This window comes from Thalia democratica, chromosome 4 (assembly GCF_965202585.1).
Source record: "Thalia democratica chromosome 4, ktThaDemo2.hap1.1, whole genome shotgun sequence".
NCBI classification, from domain to species: domain Eukaryota; kingdom Metazoa; phylum Chordata; class Thaliacea; order Salpida; family Salpidae; genus Thalia; species Thalia democratica.
In genome coordinates this window covers 38,836,126-38,861,112 of record NC_139168.1, presented here as the reverse complement: position 1 = coordinate 38,861,112, position 24,987 = coordinate 38,836,126, and the positions used below count along the sequence as shown (strand labels likewise).

General features: G+C 27.3%; 1 protein-coding gene across 3 annotated transcripts; it reads left to right on the top strand.

Annotated features, from left to right (window-relative positions):
• The first annotated feature begins 823 nt into the window (after positions 1–823).
• On the top strand, positions 824–24,987 carry LOC145833835 (uncharacterized). Of its 3 annotated transcripts, none has more exons than XM_082941039.1 (30): positions 824–982; positions 1,180–1,278; positions 3,089–3,262; positions 7,322–7,421; positions 7,488–7,644; positions 7,894–8,356; positions 8,520–8,812; positions 9,120–9,386; positions 9,559–9,774; positions 9,878–9,942; positions 10,156–10,309; positions 10,507–10,603; positions 13,149–13,423; positions 13,538–13,653; positions 14,085–14,284; positions 14,495–14,636; positions 14,856–15,059; positions 15,264–15,527; positions 17,190–17,356; positions 17,512–17,639; positions 18,566–18,728; positions 19,849–19,974; positions 20,276–20,430; positions 21,135–21,213; positions 21,387–21,566; positions 22,264–22,486; positions 22,710–22,927; positions 23,135–23,250; positions 24,134–24,275; positions 24,361–24,987. In XM_082941039.1, exons 1-30 carry the CDS (start codon positions 869–871, stop codon positions 24,532–24,534), a joined length of 5,271 nt encoding a protein of 1,756 aa, XP_082797165.1. In that variant the 5' UTR covers positions 824–868; the 3' UTR covers positions 24,535–24,987. The 3 variants fall into 3 exon arrangements, with proteins under 3 accessions (XP_082797165.1, XP_082797164.1, XP_082797163.1); XM_082941038.1 differs by having other exon boundaries at positions 15,261–15,527; positions 18,569–18,728; XM_082941037.1 differs by having other exon boundaries at positions 15,261–15,527.

The window sequence follows — 24,987 nt, the reverse complement described above, 5'->3', positions numbered from 1 at the left end:
TAAAGTTCAAATAAATTAGAGTCTAACTTTCTATGTTTTTAAATAAAGTATGAATATTCATCATGTAAACTTTTAAGTTAAATTAAAATTGGAACTGTTAAGATTTTTTTTTGTGAAATATAAATACTTATATAAAAAACTTGTGCCTGAGTTTATTTTTAGTCTTGTAAAATTGTGCATTCTAATCATTTTATTAAGTTTTAATTTAAGAAAGTATAACAAAAACGTCTACTTGAATTTTAGATTTACACTGAACTATTAATATTTCTATACTTAGAATTTGCTAATGTAATTTAATGTTTAATTCTTTTACCAATACTTACAGCAGAAGAAAAAAAAAGTTACTTAAGTAGGCATAGAATATTATTCAAAATAAGTTGTCTTTTACATCTCAAAAAACTTAAAAATATTGTACAGTAGTTATATAATTTTAAAGAAAATACTTTTGAAATTATAAAACTTGATTAAAAGAACTATTTTAAAATTTCATTAAAATTGTATTTTAAATTTTCAGCAAATTGTTTTAAGATTATTCAATATTGTTAAAATAGAAACATCATATATTAGATTTTTTTATTTAGCTTATTAATGATATGGACTGTTACATCTTCTTTTATTATACTTTTTTTTTAAGTATTTAGAGATTTAAATTATAGCAAAGGCAGCTTTATTGATAGAATACCCTGTAAAATTAAACAAAACAGTTATCTTATAACCTTAAGGTATAATATTCTTACTGTTTTGTATAACAATAGCTAATAAATAGTAAAAATATACAACTAACAAGTTAATAGATAAATGTAATAACACAAAACAGATTGAATATACTGTTTATTTTTATGTAGAAGACAACATTAAGTAACAATACATGGACAAAACCACTGAAAAGCCAAAGTTTTGGAAGGTGGTTATCGAGCCAAATATAGACAAACGCTTTAAAGAAAGAGTATTTCGATTTGAGGGTACAGCCTTCAGTTCTGAGGTACTTGTTTATTAAATTGAATTCAAAGATTTTTCTTCTATAATTAAAATAAAACATTTAGTTAGATTTATATATGCCTTTTTAGCTTATACTTTTTGTTAAATAATAAACATGTATAACTTTATAATGAAAAGAAGTTTGGTTGTATATATATAATGAGTCTTTCTTATTTTATATTGTTCATTATATCTCTATAGTATGAATTCTTGAGAGCAGAACTGCCAATAATACCAAAAGACCCAAGAATTGAAATTAAGTGCAGCCCTGTTGTTAAACTACAAGTCCCTGTATATGTTGTTAGTTTTTAGTAGTTATGTTTTTATAAATAAAAATGTCCTTTTAGGTAAATATATTTTATGCCTATCTTTTTTTTAATTACAAGATTACTTAAACTACTACATTAATAATCACAACATGTTAGTTATAAATAGAAATAAATAAAATAAGCTCAGCAGTATATAAAAAAAATAAGCCAAGTGTTTTTAGTAAACTTAATTAATAAGAAGCTGTTAAAATTTTATCTGAGGTCTGTAAAAAGTTAAAAAGAAATTAATAACAATTTTTCTCTAAAGTTGATAAACTTTAATTAGTTGAATATATTTGTTTTAACTAATGTTGTTAAATGAAGTATTTTAAATAAATGAACTTAATATTTTTGAATCCAATTCTCTAAGTTTTAAATTAACTTAAAATAGGTGTAAGTACTTATTCTTCATTAATTTATAAAATAAAATTATTTAAAAATTTTACACAAATTATAAATTATAATTAAAATTAAGTTTTAAAACAGCTTTTTTACCTCTAGCACTCTAAAGTTACTAACTATTGAATTGAAAGTAATGTATGGTTGTAGAACTAATTCTAAAACCAAGGGTAAAGTTAAATGAGGAATATCAAAACATTTTAGATAGACTTTTCTTTTGAGTTTTCCCAGATTAAAAAAAACAAACTTAAACTTACTACATGAAATAGTTAGTAAGCTGTTTTTAGACCAGTTTTATCAAGTTCTTACTTCTTTTTAAAATAAATGTTTCGTACTAAATGTTTTTATAATATTGTACTTCATTCTTTACTAAGAGTAAGCTATGTGTGTTGTGTTCTAAAAATAGAGTAACATTAGTAGTTGTTTACATATTTCATTGAAAATTTTTCTTCTTTTATGATATTAAATTAAACTAATTAGTTAAAATTTAGATTCTTTTAAACAAAGTCCATGTAGATATTTATTCCTCTTAATTTAATTAGATGTTTGTTTGTAAATAGTTTAAATAATACTTGAATTATTAAATATTTTTATACATGCAAAATTTGCCACAAAAATAATTAAAACCAAAGTTTTGTTATGACTTATAATTGATTTCAATTTGTATTTTAAGGGTATAGGGGGGGGGAACGCTTTTTTTTTGAAATTTAATCTTATTTTATATAGTTTTTACTAAGCTATAAAATTCTTTTTACAGATTTTAAAAATTCAAAATAATTTTTAAGATATAGCCGGTCAAAGTTGGAGGCAACAATAGGTTTCTTATGGGAGGTGCAAACTAAAACGGCAAACATAGACTAATTCACTAAAAATCTATTTTTCTCTACGTTTTTTGAGATAACTACCTAAAAATTTCAGAAATTGTTCCTTGATATATTTAGAAAACTCTGTAGGAAAGAATTTTTGAAAAATTAAAAAATTAAAAATTTTTATAAAAAAAAAACAAAAAAAACAGCTTATTTTTTGTTTTGTTGTTATAAAATTTTTTAAAATTTTGTTCCTACATAATTTTCAAAATATTCCAAGGAACATTTCCTGAAAATTTAATGTAGTTATTTAAAAAACCTAGGAGGAGATAGATTTTTAGTGATTTCTAGTTATTTGCTGTTTTAGTTTGCGCCTCCCATAAGGATCCTATTGTTGCCTCCGACTTTGATCGGCTGTACATACTTATAATTTTGCAATATTTACAATTAATCTAGTTTTATGATATTTATTACAACAAAATCTCAATAACATTTTAATTACTTTTTAATTACACATACTTTTTTTTAATCAAACTCATAAAATAGGTTTTGTTTGATTGGTTTAATTTAATATTTTAATTTGCAATACTTTTGCAGAAAAATGAATGGTCATCAAAGGAGCCACCACCGCCTATTGAAGTAGTTTTGTGGAATTTAAATGACAATATAGATGAGAAATTTCTCAGGAAACATTGTGAAGTTTATGGTGAAATAACTAGAATAAAAGTATACAGACACAATGTTACTAATAAACATCTACAGTTTGGGAAGGTTATTGATAAAAAAATAAACTTTGTGTTTCTTTTTGATTTTAGTCTATTTAGAAAATAATAATAAATAAATGAATTAATAAGCTTACATAAAAGCTTTTCATATCATAAAAGTTTATGCAACTTTGTTACCTTAATGCATCAAAAGTCAATTACACTTAAAAAATTTTTGAAATATATTAGTAATTTTCTTATTTATTCATATATTTAAAATAAAATTGACTAAAACAATTAAAAAACTAACATCTATTTTAAAATAATACCACTTCACTAACTGAAAAGTTTATAGTTAAACACAGAAAGTATTGTATGTCTTAAGCAAGGTAGTATTTACGTTAGTTTAGTCATGCACTTATCAACTTTTAATTGTTGCATCATGTTTTTTTATTGTTTTTTTGCATTAGTTTTTTTATTGAATTGTATGTTGTTTATTAGTTACAAAAAAGCTACAAAATTTTAAAACATATGTATTGATTTACTTTTTTGTATATTTGTTTTGTTTTTTATTAAAGTTAGAGAAAACCTCTGCTGACAATAAAAGAAATAATTTACTAGTATTTGACGAAGTTATAGTTTAAAATTTTGATGAAATTGGATTGAGGTTTAAATAACTTACTTTCAAGTACCAATATATTTATAGTTTAATTTAATTGTGAGAAATATAAAAATTTTAAATACTACAATTATATAGAATTATTTAATAGTATGAAACTAAGGGCATAGGGTGGGTAAACACCCTTTTTTGGTTTTTGATCTTATTTTATATAGTTTTTACTAAGCTACAAGATGCTTTTTACAGGTTTAATAAATTCAAAACAATTTTTGAGATATAGCCGGTCAAAGTCGGAGGCTACAATAGGATCCTTATGGGAGGCGCAAACTAAAACGGAAAATAACTAGAAATCACTAAAAATCTATCTTCTACGTTTTTTGAGATAACTACCTCAAATTTTCAGGAAATGTTCCTTGCAGTATTTAGAAAATTCTGTCAGAACAGAATTTAAAAAAATTAAAAAATAAAAATTAAAAAAAAAAAAAACGTTTTTTTTTGTTTATTTTTTATATAAAATTTTTATTTTATTTTTTTCCTTCCGATAGAATTTTCTAAATATATCAAGGAACATTTCCTGAAAGTTTGAGGTAGTTATCTCAAAAAATGTAGGAGAAGATAGATTTTTAGTGAAATAGTCTATTTTTGCCGTTTTAGTTTGCGCCTCCCATAAGGAACCTATTGTTGGCTCCGACTTTGACCTGCTAAATCTCAAAAACTATTTTGAATAAAACTGTAAAAAACATTATTTAGCTTAGTAAAAACTATATAAAATAATATCAAAAACCAAAAAAGGGTGTTAACCCCCCTATGCCCTTAATAATCTATAAGGTATACCAATACAATAGTTATTCAAGACCATAAGGGTGCAAAGTGGACCCAAATGGAGTTAAACTGGAAATAAAAAAAATTGTTGTGTAAAATCAGTATATGTAGTTAATATTTTTAAGTTTTAATTTTTTATGTAATTCAAGATCATATTTCTTGAAATATTCAAGCTAAATAAAAACTTCATATTAGAACAGCAGTTATCAGACTTTAAGTTGTAGCTCTTTGAAATGGTTATGTTCATGCGTTATTTTCAGTAGATTTAATTTAAAATTACATAAGAACAGGGTTTGTGCGCGTCAGGCTAAATCATTTTTTTTTATTTAAGAATTTGAGAATATCAGTTTTTCTCAGTTCAAATGCTTGAAAATTTATGATTAAAAAATTGAGAAATCTTTTTAAGATCAAATTGAAATGTGAATTTATATTAAAAATAAAGATTTAGTTATAGAAGACAAAATCAGTCAGTATTTGTAAAAATAATTGCCTAAAACGTTTTGTTGAGTCTATAACATTTTTAAAAATCTTCCTTATTTTGTTTTCAGTAGGTCGTATACGTCATAATTATGAAAATTCATTAAAAAATACAGTTTAAACATTACAGTTTAGTTCAACAACTTAGCTGTTTGTTTAAATTTGTTTACATCAGCTATGTTTTTTAGAGCTTAGTTGGTTGAACTGTTTTAATTTATAATTTAAAGGCATTATACCAAACAGTTTTTAGATTAAAACTCTTAGCAGTTCATTCATATATTTTACTGTTTGTTTACTTTAAAGTTATTAGAGATATTCACAACACTAAAACTTAGCTTTAAGATATAAGTACTAAGTTTGTGGGAGTACAAATTTTAGGTACAATTCATTTTTCTATACAATAACAAAACATTAAAGGTTTTTTTAAAATTTAAATGTAAGCTTTTTAAATCTGATATGAAATCAAGAATCACTGTATTTATTTAGAGTTTAGGAGTTATAACTATGTATAAATTTTAAGTATTAGTCAAAATACTATAATAAACATTTTTTTACTTATTTTAATACTTGTGTAAGCGTTTCATTTTAAATGTTAATAAGACACAACAATGCACGTCGTTTTATTATAAATATTCTGGTTATAATGTTTTTACTTAGTGCTTAACTAAATTGAACAATTGTGTTTAGTATTATATATTAAATTTTTACACTAGTAATAGGTAAGATATAACACTTATTTTAAAACTTATCACTGAATTTGTTATGTTAAGAACATAGGGGAGGGGGGTCAATCACATTTTTCATAACTTAGTCTTATTTTATTGAATTGTAACTAAGCTATGAGTTGCTTTTTGCAGTTTTTTGAAGCTCAAAATGTTTATAAAGCTGGTTGAAGTCAGAGACTACAATAGTACTAATCAAGACCCCCCAATACCTAAAATGACTTCTAAAGAGGATTTTCGTTACTCTGAAAAAATGTCAGGCTAAATTGGTCTCAGTCAGGCTAAATGAAAAAAAATTCGCGCACGAACCCTGATAGAAGCCAGTTAAAGGCATCGGGAAGAAATAAGAACATTTTTATATTACATTTAAATTTGTTCATATATGAAAGCTTAAAGTATAAACTATATGTCAGGTTTTATCGAATATAAAAAGTATGTTTATCTTTTGAGATATAGAATTTTTTGTAATAAGTTTCCAATACGAACCTATGGACATACAGTTTTTATCAATTTTCTCGGAAATTTAAAATTTCACTGTAAATATAACATTAAAAGCATTCTACTATTGGAAACTTATTATTAAAAAGTAAAAGATAAGAAAGCATTGAAATTATGCATTGAAAAGTTTTAAATATTAGTAATCGAATTACTTTAAAAACTTGAAAAACATAGTTAAAAATAAAGAAGAACGTTAAAGTGAAGTCTCAGGGAATTCAGGGAAACTCAGGGAATTTTCAAGTTATAGAAAATCTCAGGGAAACTCAGGGAATTTTGTTTTTTTTTTAACTCAGGGAAACTCTGCGCAGTTTTTTTTTTTCTGAAAATTTCAGGGAAGTTTTAAGAATTTAAAAATTATCTCGGAAAATTTTTTTCTAAATCTAGAATGAGATTTAGTTAATCCAGTTTCAATATTTTGTTCAAATAAGTTAATTTTATTTAATTTTTGTTTTTATTTAGAAATTTTTTAGCCTTGCGGCTAGATCTTCAACATTCTTAGAATTAACACTGTAATTTTTTAATAAATAAAACATTGTAAAATTTTAAAGGTTTTGAAAAAAACTCAGGGAAACTAAGGGAAGTTTAAAAATACTCAGGAAAGTTTTGGTCACTCAGGGAAGATTTTTGACTCAAAGAGTGGAAACCCTGAAGTTAAGGGGAAATAAAGAGGCGAAAGGGGGCGATTTTGAAATTTTAAAACTTACACTAGATATTATTGAGTTGCAGATAGGTCTTAGGTGTTTTAAATGGTAGTCTTGTTGGAGGGGGCAATAGCCTGTTTAATTTCTTCAAAGGGAGCAACTTTTAAAAAAGTTTGGGAAACTCTGGTTTATATCTTAAAATTTTCTTTGAATTTTGTTAACGGTTAAAAATATATGAAAGCTAAGACCGACTTGTTAAAAATGAGGTGACCCCATATGACCTTTTCATAATTTGATTTTGTAAATTAACATAAAATCTATTGTTTTAAATCCAAAAAACTTAATAGGTCCGATTTAAAAGTATAGCTGCAGCAAGGAAATGTTATGATGCTGTGAATGAATCACCAATTATGGGAATGATCGTATCAGCCTGTAGGATGGGAGCTCGTTAGTTAAATTTTATATGAAATTAAAACCATATCTACATCTGTTTGACATAAACTTTTACAACAGGAGAAAAACTACAAGAACTTTTTGACAAAGGGCACGGGGTTGAAAAGAGAAGAGAAGCATTGCCTGATGTCATAAAGCAGTCACAGCAACCAAGGGTTAATGGAGAAGTCAATCATTCTGAAAATACCAGACTTGAAGATCATACTGATAAATCAAGGTAAAAAGTACTACATTGTATTTTTTTTTACTGTTTTTTAAATTTTGTTAAAATAATGGTTTTGTCTATTCTTATTGATAATAAAGTTATTTTGACTTCTGTTAAATATTTTTTTAATGATATTAAAAAGTTGTAAGTACTTACCAACTTTAAAAAGTTATTTCACTACATTATGCATTAATTTTTTTCTATACAAATGTCAATATTCTGACAGCAATATTTACAATATTGTTTCCACTTTATTTATAGATCACGCTTGTCTAGTGAAGAAAACCACACCAACTCAAGGCACTATCAACCCAGCACGCGCCTCAATGATGACGGTTTTAAAGGTAGGGAGCGCCCACACCATAGAAGTAGGCAATACAGTGGTGAAACGGGGCGAAGAAGGCATTTAAGTGGGGAGAAGCACCATGGAAACCGTTACTTTGATGACAGACATTCTAATGAACAGTTTTACGCAAGCAGATATTCTGAGAATGTCAATCATGAGGAACGGTTAAAAGCTGATTCTTTGAAAGACAGACGTATTGAAGACAGGTACCATGAAAACAGAAGTTATGATGATAGATTTGCTCATGACAGAAATCTTCGTAATGATACTTATCATAATGATAGGTACCATAATGATAGAAGATCTTATCAAAGAACCCACCACTCAGAAAATTTTAAACCTAATGATGTTCCTGTTCATGAGAAAAGATGTTTAGAGGTAAGAGTTGTTAAATCATTAGTTTAATAACTTTTCAACTTAACCCTAATTGAGTATTGCATTAAATAAAATATTTGTTTATAAATTATTTGCATGCTCTCTTTGTTATAGTTTTAAAATTAATAAGTTGTTGTAGATACTAATTTACTAAGTTAATACACAGAATGATAGCACGGAAAGAATCAATGAGCATCCCCATCTAAGGCCTGAATTTAATATTAATACAGAAGCATCACCCCTTGTTAAGACTCCACCAATAAAAAGTTTTGAGGAGCAAGAAGCTGATAAAGAAAGTCCGCTCGTTCAAACACCACCGTTCCATCGTGAAAATGACGGTGGTGATTTCAAGAAAACTGAATCTGAAGCGGAGTTGGTGGAAGAAAAAGCTAGTACTAAGAAAAGTAAAAAGCATAAAAAGAAAAGAAAAAGCCATAAAAAGAAGCACAAAAAAAACAAGTATTTGAATTTTATACTACTTTGTTGCATATGAATTAATATATTTGTGTTACATAAGTACTTATTTGCAGGAAGTGTCAGTAAAAGTAGTTTTTTCTCGCATCTCAACATTTTTAATCAGTCATATGTTTGCAGTACGTACTACAACGTTTCAAAAAATATAAAATTTAGTTTTTAGATATTACATTTACGCAACATTAATAAATGTTTTGCAGTATCTTATTCTAGTTAAGAACTTGAACATTTTATGAAAGTGTTTAAAAAAAAATAAATAATTACCATATCCAAACAAAGTAAAATTATTAAGGAAGGAGATCGTCAACTTATTAGTGAAGGATCATCTACGGGAAAACCCCGAAGGAAAAACAATGTTAGAGCCTCTTGAAAAAGAAACAAGCAAAAGTAAAGAAGAATGCGTTGAAAATTTTCAACCAATGAGAGAAGATGAAGATGAATTGGAAGATGGCGAATGTTCTTCGGGTGCTGACAACGTTCCATCTCCAACAGAGTCGCCGAAATTCGACTACTTGAACAAATCTTCAGCGGTTTCAAACAACCCTTATCCCCATCAAAGGTTGAAAACTAATTATTTGTCTAGTGGTTCGGTTTTTTATTTTGATGGTATTTAGCTCAGCAACAGTTAAAAAAAGGCTTGAATATTTTAAACGATATAAAAAACTCTAACATCATTTGTTACATAATGATGCTAGAAAATGTTATGCGACTTAACAAAAACAACTCAACAGGTATCCGTCTGGTTTCTTCCCGCCTCCGAAACGAGTTCCCGAAGCGCCACCGAACATCAAGGCCGATGTCGACCTCAGGAGACGGCCTGCCACAGCGGCTCTGGCAACTCCGATATCGTTTCTGCCCAGCGACGATGCGTTGCCGCGCCCCTATCCTGCAGCCGTTGAGAAGAAAAGAAGTTCTTCCGGTTCTTTGTCAGCTGAAGTAGTTAATGTGTTAGTTGACAGTTGAAAATAATAGTTTGGTAAAAAATATTCTTTTAAGGCCAAATCAGTTATATGTAAAATGACTAATTTTTCTAAAAATGAATATTTGCAGAGGTGCTGTAACAAGCCATTCAGAAAAACCGTACTCTCCCGGTGATAAATCTGCATCTGCTACAAGTTTTTTTGTTGTTTTTTATATTTCTTTATAAAAACTTTACTTATGAATTAGTATTAAATTTAATTTTAGCTTATTTCAATACATCGGAGATATACAAAGGTTGCTTTTTTATTAACAGCTAATTTGATACTTACACTTATTGACATTTGTGATGTAAATCGTTTAACAAAACGTGCATTAAAGAACAAAAGCTATCCCTCTTGAAATATTAGGTTCGAGATCACATTCAGTTGATAAGCAGGGAAAAATACGTTTATCTTCAAGTTCATCAGACGATAGCGACGATGCAACGAGTTCGAGTGATTCCGATTTTTCCTCATCCTCACAATCTTCGAGAGCCACCAACACCTCTGCCAACGAAGACAGGTTTTTTGTTGTTCGAATTCTCAACGCATTATGTCAATAAGTAATATATGAGTATATGTAAATTGTTTCGTGTTTAAACATTAACGAAATTTTTAAATCTTGACGACTAAATTAGTAAATATCTGAACTAGTTAAAAATGCAGTAACGTTTTATTTTTTAATGTAAGAAACTGATTGTTTCAATTTAATTTTAACAGTGATGATGACAAACCTCAGCAAACATTGGATGAAAGATTGGCAGAATTAATGATGATGTCTCAGGAAGACGATCATAATGACAAAGATAGTGTTAAAGTAAGTTAAAAGTATTTTAATTAGACTATTATTTTGTAATCCGTGTTTTTTTTAAATTAAAAGAAAGAATTTAGTTTACAATTTTTATACAAAATGTGCAAATATTAATTATTTTTTAAGCACTAATATTTAGTGACAACTTTCAAAGAACAAGATTGCCTTCTAAATCTGTTTTTTATAAAATTTTTTAGTTTGTTTATTTTAATGGTGTTCTTATTTTTTGAAGGTTGTTAATAAGTTTAAAAATCAATATTTTTATTCATTATAGCCAGTTTGCTCGAGAATAGTTGTAGTCTTAAATTGCAAATTCAAAATTTTTTAGACGAATCTTATATTAACAAAGTTTTAATATTATACAAGTTTCCGTAGGAAATAAAATTTGATCCGCATTCTAGTTTTTGTCACATAAAGTTTGAATTGTTTAAACTTAATAATTCAAAAGTCTAAGAAGTTTTTTAAACTAAGTTTATTTTGTTAATTTTAATAAGTTTTAAAAGAAATTTTTAACAACAATATTGAACCAATATTTTGAAATGTAAGCATTGATTTACACTTAATTAAAAAATACTGATTGAGAAATTTTAGTATTTATAATACCAGAAATATTTATTTAAAAAAAATATTAAATGAAATTTTTTTATTTAAGTTTACGTGTTCAAAAACAAGTTGTTTTAGTACAAGATATGTATTTATCTATTTTAGAAGCTCTGTCTTTCGTGTGACTTTAAGAGATAATGAAGTTTAAGCCGATTCAATAATTGAATTTTAATATTTGAGCTGTAGGAAGTTTAGTTTAGTTTAATAAAGCTAAAGTTTTATATATCAAACTGTATATTTTACATTTTATATAGTAAAAAAAAAATAGTTTCACTTACTGCTTGTTATTTGTGTTGTAATATCTTTTTCTTTACTTGTAAACTAGATTTGATTGTTAAATACTAAAGCGATAGGTATGATTTTTAGTTTTTTATTTGTTTTAAAGTAAGCTTTATCAAATTTGAGATAAAGTAACTTAACAATATTTTAAGAGTTTGAAAGAAAGTTAAAAAAAAGATTTGTCTCATATCTTTTCACGTAAATCTATACAACAGTTTTCTCACAAAACAAAAACAATTTGTTTTATAGTTTCATTAAAATAAGTTTTATTGTTATTTATTAAGCCTCATTATAGATAAAGCATTTCAATTAATGGTCTTTAAGTACTCAGTTAGTATAATGTTTGAAAAATCTCTGTTATAAACTGGTTTTATGATTTTGAATATAAGTGTTAGTTGTTGTAGATAATAATTAATATAATTTAAATAAAAACGAGCATTTATTTAAATGAAAAATAAATTCTATTTGGCATGTTTGACTAATATTTATGTTTACACTAACTTATGTTTTTGTACTAAACAATTTTATAATTAAATAATCTAATAAATTAATAATTTTAAGACTCTTTCTTGAGATTGTAATGTTATTAAACTAAATTTGTTTTCGTTTGTTTCTAATAACAGACTGCTGAGGCTGCAAAAAGTTTTTTGAAAAGCCACTCTCAATTTAAAATATTAGATACAAACTACCAGACGGTGCGTCTAAATACTACTACTTCCAAACTCACTAAATTTATAACCAACTCATCAACTAACAATCAGTTGACTCAGCACAGTTTTCCAATGCAAACTGATTGCTCTTTAGGGAAAATGTTTTTACAGAAACAGACTTTTCCTATTAAAACTTTCGAAAAGTTTAATGCATCGAATCAGTATATACTTAAGAATCAGCTAAGGTACCAAGTACTTTGCGGTAATAACAAGTTTAATTTAAAGGTTTGTAAATAAACGTTCAATTATTTTATTGTATATTTTTCTTTTGATAAACTTTTTGTTGTACTTTTCATTGTATTTGTTGCACCTACATGTTCCTAGTAACTAAGAACAGTTTAGTTAGTATATTATTGATGTAAAGTGTTACTTTTTCTAAAATATTATGTTGTGTTTATTAGAAAAACTTCAGTTATATTATCAAAGTCAAAGTATATATTATTGTCATGTAAGTTTAATTAATAAAAGCTATAAATTACAAGCCATAAACATGTATTAGGTTATTAAAACCATACTAAGGTTCACTTTAAAATCTTTTTTTTTAACGCAATAAAAGACAAAGTATTTTTATTGTATTAAAAAGTTTATATATAAATCACTCATATTTAAAAAGTTCGGAAGTTTATTGATTAATTTCATTTAGCACATCGTCAGAATAAGGTTGCTAAAAACTGATAAATATATGTTATAAGTTTTAGTTATGCATAATTATTTTAAAAATATCTAGCCAAAAATAGTTACACCACAGATTTACCAGTTTTTAGCAACCTTATTCCGACGATGTGCTTAATAAAATTATTCAACAAACTTCTGATTTTTTTTTTATGAGTGATTTAAGTATAAACTTTTTGATAAAAACTAGTGCCAAAACAAAGCTATTTAGTTATATTATGTTTAAGTGCTGTTTACATTTCCACATGCAAAATTCGAAATATGTTATTACAACGTTTTTATTCCAGGGAGTTGACATGGAAATGTCATCAGAACCTGAAGACATTCAGGAAAGAAAAACAACTCCAGACCAGCCACCATCCCATGCAATACCACAGCAGCAAATCACACAGCCAAGACCACCAATTGCACAGCCGATACCACCGGTTTTATCGAAGCCACAGCCACAGAGTTTTCGTGGACCATCACAAAATGTCAGAGCAGATGTCAGTAGTCCGTACCCAGGAAATAGTTGGACTAATAGTCATCAATATGCTGTTCGACATCAGTACCGTGATGTAAGGTGATTAAAGCTTTATTGTTTGATGATTAACTTAAAATATGCTTGGTAGTAATGTTTGTTTTTTATGATTTAAAAATTCTTATTTTGTTAAATTAGATCAATTAATTTTGTCAGTCGATATCCACCACAAGACCAATCAAGATTGTGGGGCCCTAACAGTGGAAATGTGAGATTCATGCCACCACCAAGCAGACATCATAAGCCGTATGCTTTTGATAATCAGTGGAATGGTTTGTTTATCTAAAGTAGTTCTTAGTAAATTGTTATTTTTTACATTTAATGTAGTAAATAATAATTTTCAAAGTCTAGTAAGAGTATTAATTTATTAAGTACAACACTAACTTTTATATTAGCATAAGGATATTTAGCTAAAAAATTAAATTATATATGTTTTTTACATTTTAGCTAAATATTCTATTTTAGTTTTTTAAATTAAGTAATTTTCCTGACTTAGGTTATATTTACAAAAATTTGGTATGTATGAGTTGGGTTCTACACATAAGTTTGGTGTTTGAAATTAAAAACGATTAAAATAGAAAATATTACTGATATAACAATCTAAAGTTGTAGTTAATTTACAATTGATACAAGCTGCATTAAATCTTGCATGTTACCACTAAACGATATATATTAAATTTTATTTAAAAAAAATTTATTTTAGATCAAAGACTGAGAAGTGAGCACGGTCACCAGCAACACACATGGCCGAATCAGCAACCCAGCACTTATCTGCACCCTTCCATGATTCCCCAACAACCGCAACATGCATACTACAACCACATACCGGGCCCCTACCAACAGCAGGGTATCGACCGGTATTATCCTAAAATGAATGAGCCCTCGGTGATTGACCAAAAACCGGTATAGAATTTGTTTTTATACTTTTTGTTCTTTTGTTTATAATAGCTATCTAAAATACATATTATCCTTTAAAATCAACTAATGTTTAATGCTTAAGAGTATTATAGAAAAAAAAAATTAATTAAAAGAATGTTTGCATATTAAAAATCAAGCAAAGTTAGGTTTGCTTCTTCACTTAAGTTTGAAATACTTTTATTTTTATTTTTTCAGATTTTGATCGATAATGTGATGGCCAGGCTTCGTCCAGATTTTCAAGCTGTAATGAAGAAAGACCTGATGAAGAAGTTTATAGAGCAAGTTGCCTATAGAAAAATGGAAGAGTGGTACGAACACAAGCTGTTCGTATTTAAAGGTATTTTTTTTTGTAAACGACAAAAGTTTTAATTAAAAGTTTTGTAACTGGCAATTTATAGTTTTTTATAGTTTATCAATTTTATTGATATCAACTTAACTGTACAACTCGATAGCAATTAGCTCAAAAAAAAAAGTCATTATTTAACAATAGAGATAGTAGTTATTTTAAATTTAAATTATTAGCTATAAAATAATATTTATATTACCCCTAAATTAGGTGCTGCGAGCAATAACAATCAAGCTCCAGTATCGACAAAGTTGGACAACAAGACAAATAATATAGACGTTGAGCTGCAGAAGCCGCCCAAAACCGATACAAGCTGGATAAGCAGGATCGGCATTGGAGGTTACAATCACAGCAAAGCAATGCCTAGTTTCAGAATAAGGAAGTACCGTAACAGTGAGAATGATACACAAATAAGTGAGTTTTAGATGTATCAAACTATAATAATGTATATCTTAGTTTCATAAGTAAATAAATATTAAAAATAAAGACTTAAATTGGTTCTTCTTTCTTTAAAGTGTTTTTAATTTCTTATTTAAGACTATTTATTGAGTAAAATCTTCAATTTATCTTAAAAAATGATATGGTCTTTAATTACTTCTAAAAAATACAACACAGCAGCGAAAAAAACAGAAGAAGATATAAAATTGAACGAAAACAAGAAGCCGTTGACACCGTCTTTGTTGGAAACTTCATCGGATGAAGATCAAGTTGTCAACAAAATTGGGTCGTCTTCAGTAACATCCGGCAACGCGTCAGTTGCCACCAGCGACACTGAAATATCAGACGGTGCGAATTCCGACGATGAAGTTGCCACTGCTAGTATTGGCGTGGTCAGCAGCGACGATGAAGATGTAAAACCGGTTAAAAAGAAAACCAGCCGCGGTTAGTTTTGTTTAAATAAGTACAGGGTTGCCACTCGGTCAGGAAAAGTCAGGAAAATTTTTTAAAAATGACAAAAGTCAGGAAAAAATGGGGGGTTTTGAAAAAAAGTCAGGAAAAGTCAGGAAATTTGATAAAAAAAAAAAAAAAAAGTCGGATTTTGTCAGTTTAAATTTACAAAATTCCTTGTTTTCCAAAAGCCTTCAAATGGTAAAAATTAATTAAAAGTCCTTAAAAGTCAGAAAAAATTCAAAAAATTTCCTTAAAATTTACAAAAATATTTTATTTTATTTCCAATGCCTTCATCTGGTATAAATTAGTAAAAAATATCCTTTACAAAACTGCAAAAATTTTCTATTAACATATTTAACAAGTACCCTACTTGAACAAGCAGATTTTGTAAGCTTTTAAGTATTGATGATCTGTAGCATGGACACTTCCATAGAGAAACTGTGATATATACACAAAAGTTTATCTAGCATAATTTTAGAATCAAAGTGTTTTTTGTTTAAGTAAATAATTGAGTTCTTTCTAACTAAGCAGTTAGTTTAGTACTTTATTTAACAAGTTGATGTGTATACTTTATCTCTTTATAATTTTTTTAAAGTTGTTTAAATTTATAAAATAAGTTATAAGAGAGGTATATGCCCAGATTAAGTTAACTTATTATTTGTATATTTTGTAGAGTAACTTAAGTTTAAAAAGTAAATAAGAGTATATTTATTTGTTACAAATTTTATACTATTGATAAGAGGGAATATTTTATAAATGAAAGTAAAAATAAATGAGTGCCAAAAGAAAAGAAATGAAGCCCACAAGTTGTGGCTTGATTTAGAGAAATGATTCTCTTCAGCAAGTGTAGGGGCAGCAGATGAGAGCGAGTAAAATAAAATGAGGCAAATGATTTTAACTGCCAAGAAAATGAAGCGGAATGCAGTTCAGAAGAAGGAAACCATATCTTCATTAGATGAAGAGGTTGAAGTGCTAATAAAAAAATGGAGAAAATAAACTTTAGTACATACATTTAAAAAAACAGTATTTGATTAAGTTCTTCATTGTTTTAATGTTTTAACTGTAAAAGTTTGTTATTGTTTTAAGGTTTGAGTTGTGAAAGTTCCTTATTGATTTAAGGTTTTCATTGTAAAAGTTCCTTATTTGTTGTTTGTTTATCTAGATACATTTATGCTAGAAAGTGCTAAAAAATTATGTCTTTTTCAGACAAGCTGTGTTTATAAGGTAATAATACAAGTATTTTTTTGATAGAGCTGTTTAATTACAAACATCGATCATATACAGGTGGTTTAAGTGATGTACTGGAAGTTTGATGATAGAATTCAGCAAAACCTTTCTGTTTTAACCTGTGTAAAAATTAGATTGATAGCTTTATATAGTTTCAAGTGTTAGATTATGTATTTAAGAATAAGTTTAATTTAAGAGTTTGATTTAGAAAAGTCAGGAAAATTTTGGTAAAATGTCAGGAAAAAGTCAGGAAAAGTCAGGAAATTTTTCTCAGCTTGATCAGTGGCAACCATGTAAGTAGGAAATTTAGTTTAAATATTCTATTTTGATCACGTTGATTTTTCGAGTGTGAGTACTCAGCTTAAAATGTTCATTTAAAGTTACTTCTAAGATATAAACTTTAAGTGAAATTCAAATGATTTTCAGCCCCCAGCATCGATGAAGACGACGACGTGGCCTTATCTGTGGCGTCTCCGTCGATCCCTTCGGTGGAAAACACTGACGACGATGATGACGATGACGACGAACTGAAAGTGATTCACAGCGGAACGACCACGTGTGCGAGCGAGGAGGGAAGCGAAGTTGAAATCAAGGTAAGAAGTATTGATATCGCGTGATCTTTAAACGACTTGCTAAAGACTCTCTATAAAACAACTATATAAATTTTTTGTATAAATAATGTGAGAGAAATATACTAGAGTTACCAAGACTCATAAAATGATATATATAAATATGTTCTACTTTAAAGGTTGCTGATGTAAAGTCTTCGTCTCCGAAAAAATCTCAAACTCTAATGAAGAATGTTTCACACAAAAGAAAAGTTGAATCTGAAGATGAATTAGAAGTTCCCGTCAAAAAAGCTAAACTAATATTTAGGTTTGCTTTCTTCATAGTAATATTAAATATGATTTTGGTTAGAAGTTTTTGCATTTCTTTATGTGTTAAACATTTATAAGGTTTAGTGTGTAGTTTCTGTCCAACCTTAAGTACTTTGTAATTGAGTTCAATAGTTATGACATATAAATTAAACTGTTTAGGAAAACGTCAAAAATAACTTGCGCACTGGTTTTACAATTTGTTACTTTACTATTTAAAACTATTTTTTTTGAAAACATATCTTCTAATTTCAGATATGTTTTTCTTAATAGTTAGGTAAGATTTATTTAAATTTTTAAGTTAGTACAATGCCAAGTTGTAAGGTTTAAAATGTTATATGTATTTTACTGCAATTTTTATAGCTTGTTTAATGACAGGTGTTTAGTAAAATACTTGTTTATTTTGATATTAAGTCGATTAAAAACTACTGTTAACTTAACTGTATCGTTTAATTTTAAAATAAACATAATTGTTTTTGTGTTACTTTTCTAAAATAAATATTTATAGCCAAATTTAGTTTAAAAAAACTTTTATTGCGAATTGAATACTAGAGTATAATATCAAGAGAGTTTAAACGAGTTTGTTTTCATTAACGTTAAACAATTTTTATTTTGCTATTAAGAAGGATATTTTGTTCAAAATGTGTTTATTTTTCAGTGAAGTCTAGTTTATTTGAAATAGCTGTATGTAAATTTTTAGAATGATGTTTAAATTTTATCTTTTTTTATTAAAACAAAAATGTTTATAATATTTAAGCATAAAATAATTCGGCTTACAAGTTTTCAATATGCAGTACTTATTTTTAGAAAAGTACTAAGAAGTTATCAGAGAAATATATTTGCATTAAAAGAATGAAGCTGATTTATTTAACCAATACTGTTTTTATATGAAAAAAAAAAAACGTCAATAAAAATGCAACAATATAGCAGTTCTGATGAAGACGAGCCACCAGTGGCAAGGAAGGCCAACTTAGATGACACACTGACCAACAGCGAAGGTGGAGACAGCGATGTTCCCATGTTTGATAAGAAGAGGTGTAGATTCTACTCGCACGATAACAACACCAACAACCTTCAAAACGGATTTAAGGTTTTTGTTTCATCTGTTTGTTCATTTTAGAATTAAGTAATGTTTAAAATGTATATTTTTTTCTAAAAAAGTTAATTAAAATTGTAGAAAGTCTATAAAATAATTTTGTTAGTTTTTGTATTACTGCAATCTTTAGTGACTAATTTGATAACTCAAATTATCTATGAATAAAATATTTTTGAATTCGTTTTACACATTTTACGTCGAAAAAAAGTATATTAATTTTATACCACCAGAAGCAAGCTATTGTAATCAGTTGGTTTGAACATTACAATACTGCCATCATATAAACAATACGTGCGTAAAGCAAGTTAAATGACAATGTATTGATAAATAATTCAAAGTTATCAAGTCTCTACTTATTAATAATAGAAAGCTTTATGTTGTTCATACTTTATTAAGAAGTATAATTTTATACATATATTTGTTTGTAATTATAAGAATTAAAACTTTACCTCCAAAGTTTTGTGCATGAGTTTAAAATTGAGATTAAGTTAAGACAATAAATTATTTATTCATTAAAATTTTAACTAATTTTCTTATTTAATCTACAATGTTTCATGTAAAAATACTTCTTCAAAATATAACTAAAAAACAAAATAACATTTTTCAAACAATTGTCATAGGTTTTATTTAATCATACATAATACATTATAAAACTAATTTTGCTCAGATCATTATAAAAGTATATTTTTTTTACTTGGTAAAAACTTTTTTAAGCATTAATCTCAAACACTAAAGTAAATTAGTTATTCTTGAAACCAGTATTATTTTTTTGTAGAAAAACATATAAGAGTACCATTTTAAAAACTACTCATATATAAAGTCTTTGTCTATGTAAGTTTTTGAGCTTAAAACACCTTAGCATTTAAAAAGTAATTAACATTGTTATGAAGTTGATTTTACAATACTGTATAACTTTTCTTATAATTAATGAATAATTTTAAAGAGACTTCTTGAATTTACAAAAATTAATGTTTCTCAGCTTTCTTATTTTATTAAATCTGTCCTGTGTAAATGATAAATAGTTTTATCTTCAGCTGTAAATGTAGTTATTAGTCATACTTCAACTTTAGTTTGTTTTCTTAAATGTCTGTATTTTGAAAAATAAAATTAATAGGAGAGTGATAGAAAGAGGTTCATGAGTGAACGAGATAATAACAAGCAATTTGAAGTTGCCGAAATTTTAATTGGTCTAAGAACTTTAATTGATAAGGAAAAAAATGAACCCAAGTACAAATACCAGGTTTTTTAATGTAGATTTAAAAAGAATATTGATTTTCAATTTATATTTTTTATAAAGCTCATTAAAAAACCTACTTTTGTTTTTTAAAGTAAAACAGAGTTTTAAATTATCATATTTGAATTATCTCAGATAATTAAAACTGTTCTACAGTTGTTCAATTCATAACAAAAAATCACGCAGTTTTGATTACGATAGTTTTATCTATTAAGAAATTTCTAAAAAAAAGTTGTTTGTCTTTTAAATCGCTACCATAGTTTTTTACTTGTAATTTATAAAAAAAATAAGGTTTTAATTTTTACAGCAACCGAAAATGCCAAGTTTATCGGCAGAAATGAGGAACAAAGCTCTAAATATATTCAGAGAACACAATTACTGCAGGCTACAAGAAGTAATACCTAGATTTAACGATGGACCTGGTAGCATATGTGAAAGAGTTTTTTCAGAACACTCATACTCGTTAGTTTGTGCTTAAGCATTTTGTAAGCTTCTTATTTACATTGAAGATCAAAAGTTTTGTTGCTAATGTTGTTTAAACGTGTACCAAACAAATTTATTGCAGGTTTCTTATAAAATAGCTATAATTAGATTAAAAGTTTTAAGTTGAAAAATATAATTTATATAAAGTTCATAATTATATGTAAATATTTTTTAAATCTGTATATAACTAATATAGTTTATTACGTAAGCGGTTTTAATAAGTAGGGTTTAATGTTGTTTATTATTTAAATTAATTACTTATGTAAGATAAACTAAAAATTAGTATAAAAAGTTTAATAGTGCATATAAAAATGGTTGGTAAATTAAACTTTTTGATATCCTAATAACTTATATTTTAAATTTGATATTATATCATGTTTATTAAATAATTTTATAAGCGTTTATGTTTTATTTAAAGAATGATACTTTGCTTCATTTTTGGTTTTTATTTGTTTTTAACTGAAATAAACACAATCTTGTTTAAAAAATCTTTGAAAATCTTTAACCAATACTTGACAAAGAAAACTATTAGAAAAATATATACTTTTTTAATATAATGTCTTATTAAGAAAAAATATGCTTTGAGTAAATTTAGTACAATTTAAATTTATTTTTTGCATTAATTATTTTTTGTTTTAAGTTTAGATAATTTTGAAATATTTAGAGCTTTTAACTGTTAACAGTTGCCACCCTCTTCACAAAGCAAACAAGGAAAATGTACAACCCATCAAAAACAAGTCTTCTGCTACAAAATTGAAATCTGTTAGTTTAATTTTGCTCATAAGAAACAAAAAACATACATTATTGCGTATTTTAAGGATAAAAAATTAAAGTTATTTAACCTGCTGTTGAGGTCAACTGATCTTTTACCTAACATAAAAAAAAATGATATTACGTTAATTTTAAATTTCATTATGACCATACTTTATGTACAGCCAACAGTTTCACCTTTGGATAAAGCGAAAGATAACAAAAAACACAACTTAAAGAGAAAAAGGGAAGATAATAATTTACAAATAAAAATGAAGAAATGTTTCAAAAAGAGGACAGTAGAGGAAGATAATATTTTATTGAATAACTTTTTTATGAAAGGAATCGATGATGAAGATTTAGAAGTTAGTTTAATATTAACAATATATTAAAATAAAAATATATAAAACATCTTTTTAAGATAAAATAAAGTATTAACTAGTTGACCTACTGAACATTGATTATTAACCAATAGTAGCTTTCTAGTCATGTCTGTCAACAGAGTTGAAAAACTGATTTACTAAAATAGTTTGGTAACTCCTTATTGAGATAAACTATTTCTTGATTATGAATCAAGCTTTACTAAAAAAGTATTAATTACAGGGTTGATGAAAATCTGGAATTTGAGAAAATTTCAAAAATAGTCTTGAATTTTGATCAAAAATCAATAAAAAACCTTGAATTTCAAACAATTTTTACATGCTTAGTAGTAAAATTTCGGTTTGTCACTAAAAATCTATCATACAGATAAAAATTTATTGTCATCATTAAAAAATATTTTTATTACAAAACACATTTAAAATAGCTTTACATTATCTTTTCAATGTTGCTATACATAGTTTTAAACCTTAAACTTAATTTTAAACAAAAAATGACCTAAAACCATGTACTTAAAAAAACTGGAAAAAATTTCTTAAAACATTTGGCAATCCTGTAAATAAAATAAGTAGGCATAATTAATTTTTTTGTAAGTAAATCATTAGCATTTTGAAAGCGTTTAAAATTACTAACGCCACTAGTTTTATATAGAAGTAAAAAAAAAGTCTGACTTTTAATCATCAGCTGCTGAGAGAAAGTTACCAGAACATACAAGTGCAAGCCGCGCCGCCTTCGTGGGCGTTCAACACGCACTGGAGCAACCACCCTACGACGCTGGTACCTCCTCCCACGCAGCATCAGCTCGACATGTGCGAGGAATCTCCTCCCGCCAGGACGCCCTCGCAGAAAAGAAAGAAAAATTTCCGACCTCCCGAGCCGCACAAGACCGGCTGCGCGAGAAGCGAAGGTTCGAGTGTGATATATTTTGAGCAAATATTTGTTTTAGTACTTTAGAAAATGTGTAATTTTGTTATTCTCCCTTCAGTTGCTATTAAGGAAGAAATTAAAAAAAATCAAAATATTCATTGTCTTCAAAACACTATTTTCAAATACTTCTTATATAAAAGTAATGGCTGTTGTACTATTTTAAAAACAATTTGCTTGTAGTGATTTCCTATTTATCTTGACAGGTTACTACAAACTAAACGACAGTGCAAAAGCGAAACAGAAACGTAAAATGTACAGACAAGCGGACAATACGGGGCATGCTCAATCGCTAGCTAATAGCATCAAACAGCAAGAAGAACAGGTGTTGGAAAAGTCAAGGGAAGCCAGGCACATGATGAGAAGAATTGCTTACGAGTTTGGCAACGAAGCTAGCGACATGCTAAAGTATAACCAACTAATGGTGAGTTAAGCAGTTTCTATTGAAGCTTTTGCAAAAGTCTTAGTTAAATTGTAAACTGTTAAAGCAAATTCAGTTATTGAAATGGGGTTTTTTATTTTTTGTGAGTTTTAAGTAGAATCATTTAGTTGATGTCTTTTTTAATTCAGTTATTGAAGTTGAAGTTTTATCATAAGTTTAAAGTATTAATCGTCAAAAACAAATGTACAGTTACGGAAGAAGGCAGTAAAGTTCCAGCGAAGTTCAATACACGGATGGGGATTATTCGCACAAGAAATAATCAGGGCTGATGAAATGGTTATTGAGTACGTGGGTGAACTTGTCAGGTATGAATTTAGAAAATTTCTTATGTTTGTGTTTTTGTTGTGTATGTCAATCTTGTATAATTTTTTTATAGTTTATTCCTTAAGTTAACTTTTCTACTAAACTTCGTCCTAATTTTTTTTGATTACCTATTTAAGGGCATAGGGGGGGTAAACACCCTTTTTTGGTTTTTAATGTTATTTTATATAGCTTTTACTAAGCTAAAAAATGCTTTTTACAGATTTAAAAAATTCAAAATAGTTTTTGAGATATAGCCGGTCAAAGTCGGAGCCAACAATAGATTCCTTATGGGAGGCGCAAACTAAAACGGCAAAAATAGACCATTTCACTAAAAATCTATCTTCTCCTACGTTTTTTGAGATAACTAGTTCAAATTTTCAGGAGATGTTCCTTGATATATTTAGAAAATTCTGTCAGAAGGAGTTTAAAAAAAAATAAAAAATAAAAATTTTATATAAAAAATAAACATAAAAAACAGTTTTTTTTTTGTTTTTTTGTTATAATATTTTAACTTTTTAAAATTCTGTTCCGACAGAATTTTCTAAATACTGCAAGGAACATCTCCTGAAAATTTGAAGTAGTTATCTCAAAAAACGTGGGAGGAGATAGATTTTTAGTGATTTCTAGTTATTTGCCTTTTTAGTTTGCGCCTCCCATAAGGATCCTACTGTTGCCTCCGACTTTGACCGGCTATATCTCAAAAACTATTTTGATTTTTTTAAATCTGTAAAAAGCATCTTGTAGCTTAGTAAAAACTATATAAAATAAGATCAAAAACCAAAAAAGGGTGTTTACCCCCCCCCCCCCCCCTTATGCCCTTAAAGTATTTAGTTACTTAAAACTAATACTTGATATACTTTGGTTAAATATTTAAACCAACTGTAGATCGGAGGTAGCGGAAAGACGCGAAGTTGATTACACAGTGAGAGGAATTGGAAGCTCCTATTTGTTCAGGATTGATCAAGATCACATCATAGACGCCACCAAGAAGGGAAATTACGCCAGATTCATGAATCACTCGTGTAATGTAAGTTTGTTTTACAAGTTTTTCATCGATATCTTTAAATTTTATATTATTTTAAGACAAAGTAATAATACCTCATTTTCAACAGCCTTCATGTTACGCCAAAGTGATAACAGTTGAGAACCAAAGCAAGATAGTTATATACAGCAAAGACATAATAAAAGTAGGCGAGGAAATAACATACGACTACAAGTTTCCCATAGAAGACGAAAAGATACCGTGTTACTGCGGTGCACATAACTGCAGAGGAACTTTAAATTGATTGTTAACTGTTTTGTTTGTAAGTTGTCGCAAAAGTACTAAAAAAATTCATGAAAAGTGGAGTAAGGAGTTGTGAGAGATAAGACCTGGGTTGAAAAATTCAAATTTGTATTTCGTGTTCTTCATCCGTTAAACTTAAGAATACTTTTTACTAAAACTTTGTTGTTCTAAAAGTGCTTGAAACGGCCTTAAGTTTTATTCTAAATTGTAAGTGCAAGTTCTGTTTGTACGATTCACTATTTTAACTTACTTAAAGTAAACATGTATATTGTATATACACCGTCATGAAGATGGTAAATGTGGCTATATAAATTGCACTAGTGATACTTTTTGTTCATCATTTTCCTCGCATATTTTTAAGAAATTCTTACATACCAATGATTGTTTTTGTATTTGTTTATAAACTTCCCTTTACAGCGATTTCAGGTCGATTGCTTTCATTAACGAACTACAC

What these genes read in the sequence shown, in the direction of transcription:
- LOC145833835 (XM_082941037.1), top strand. Translation starts at nt 869, where the DNA reads ATGGACAAAACCACTGAAAAGCCAAAGTTTTGGAAGGTGGTTATCGAG. An exon ending in AACATCTACAGTTTGGGAAG is followed by an intron (nt 3,263 to 7,321) that starts GTTATTGATAAA and finishes AAAACTTAATAG; the next exon opens with GTCCGATTTAAAAGTATAGC. An exon ending in CGGCTGCGCGAGAAGCGAAG is followed by an intron (nt 22,487 to 22,709) that starts GTTCGAGTGTGA and finishes TTATCTTGACAG; the next exon opens with GTTACTACAAACTAAACGAC.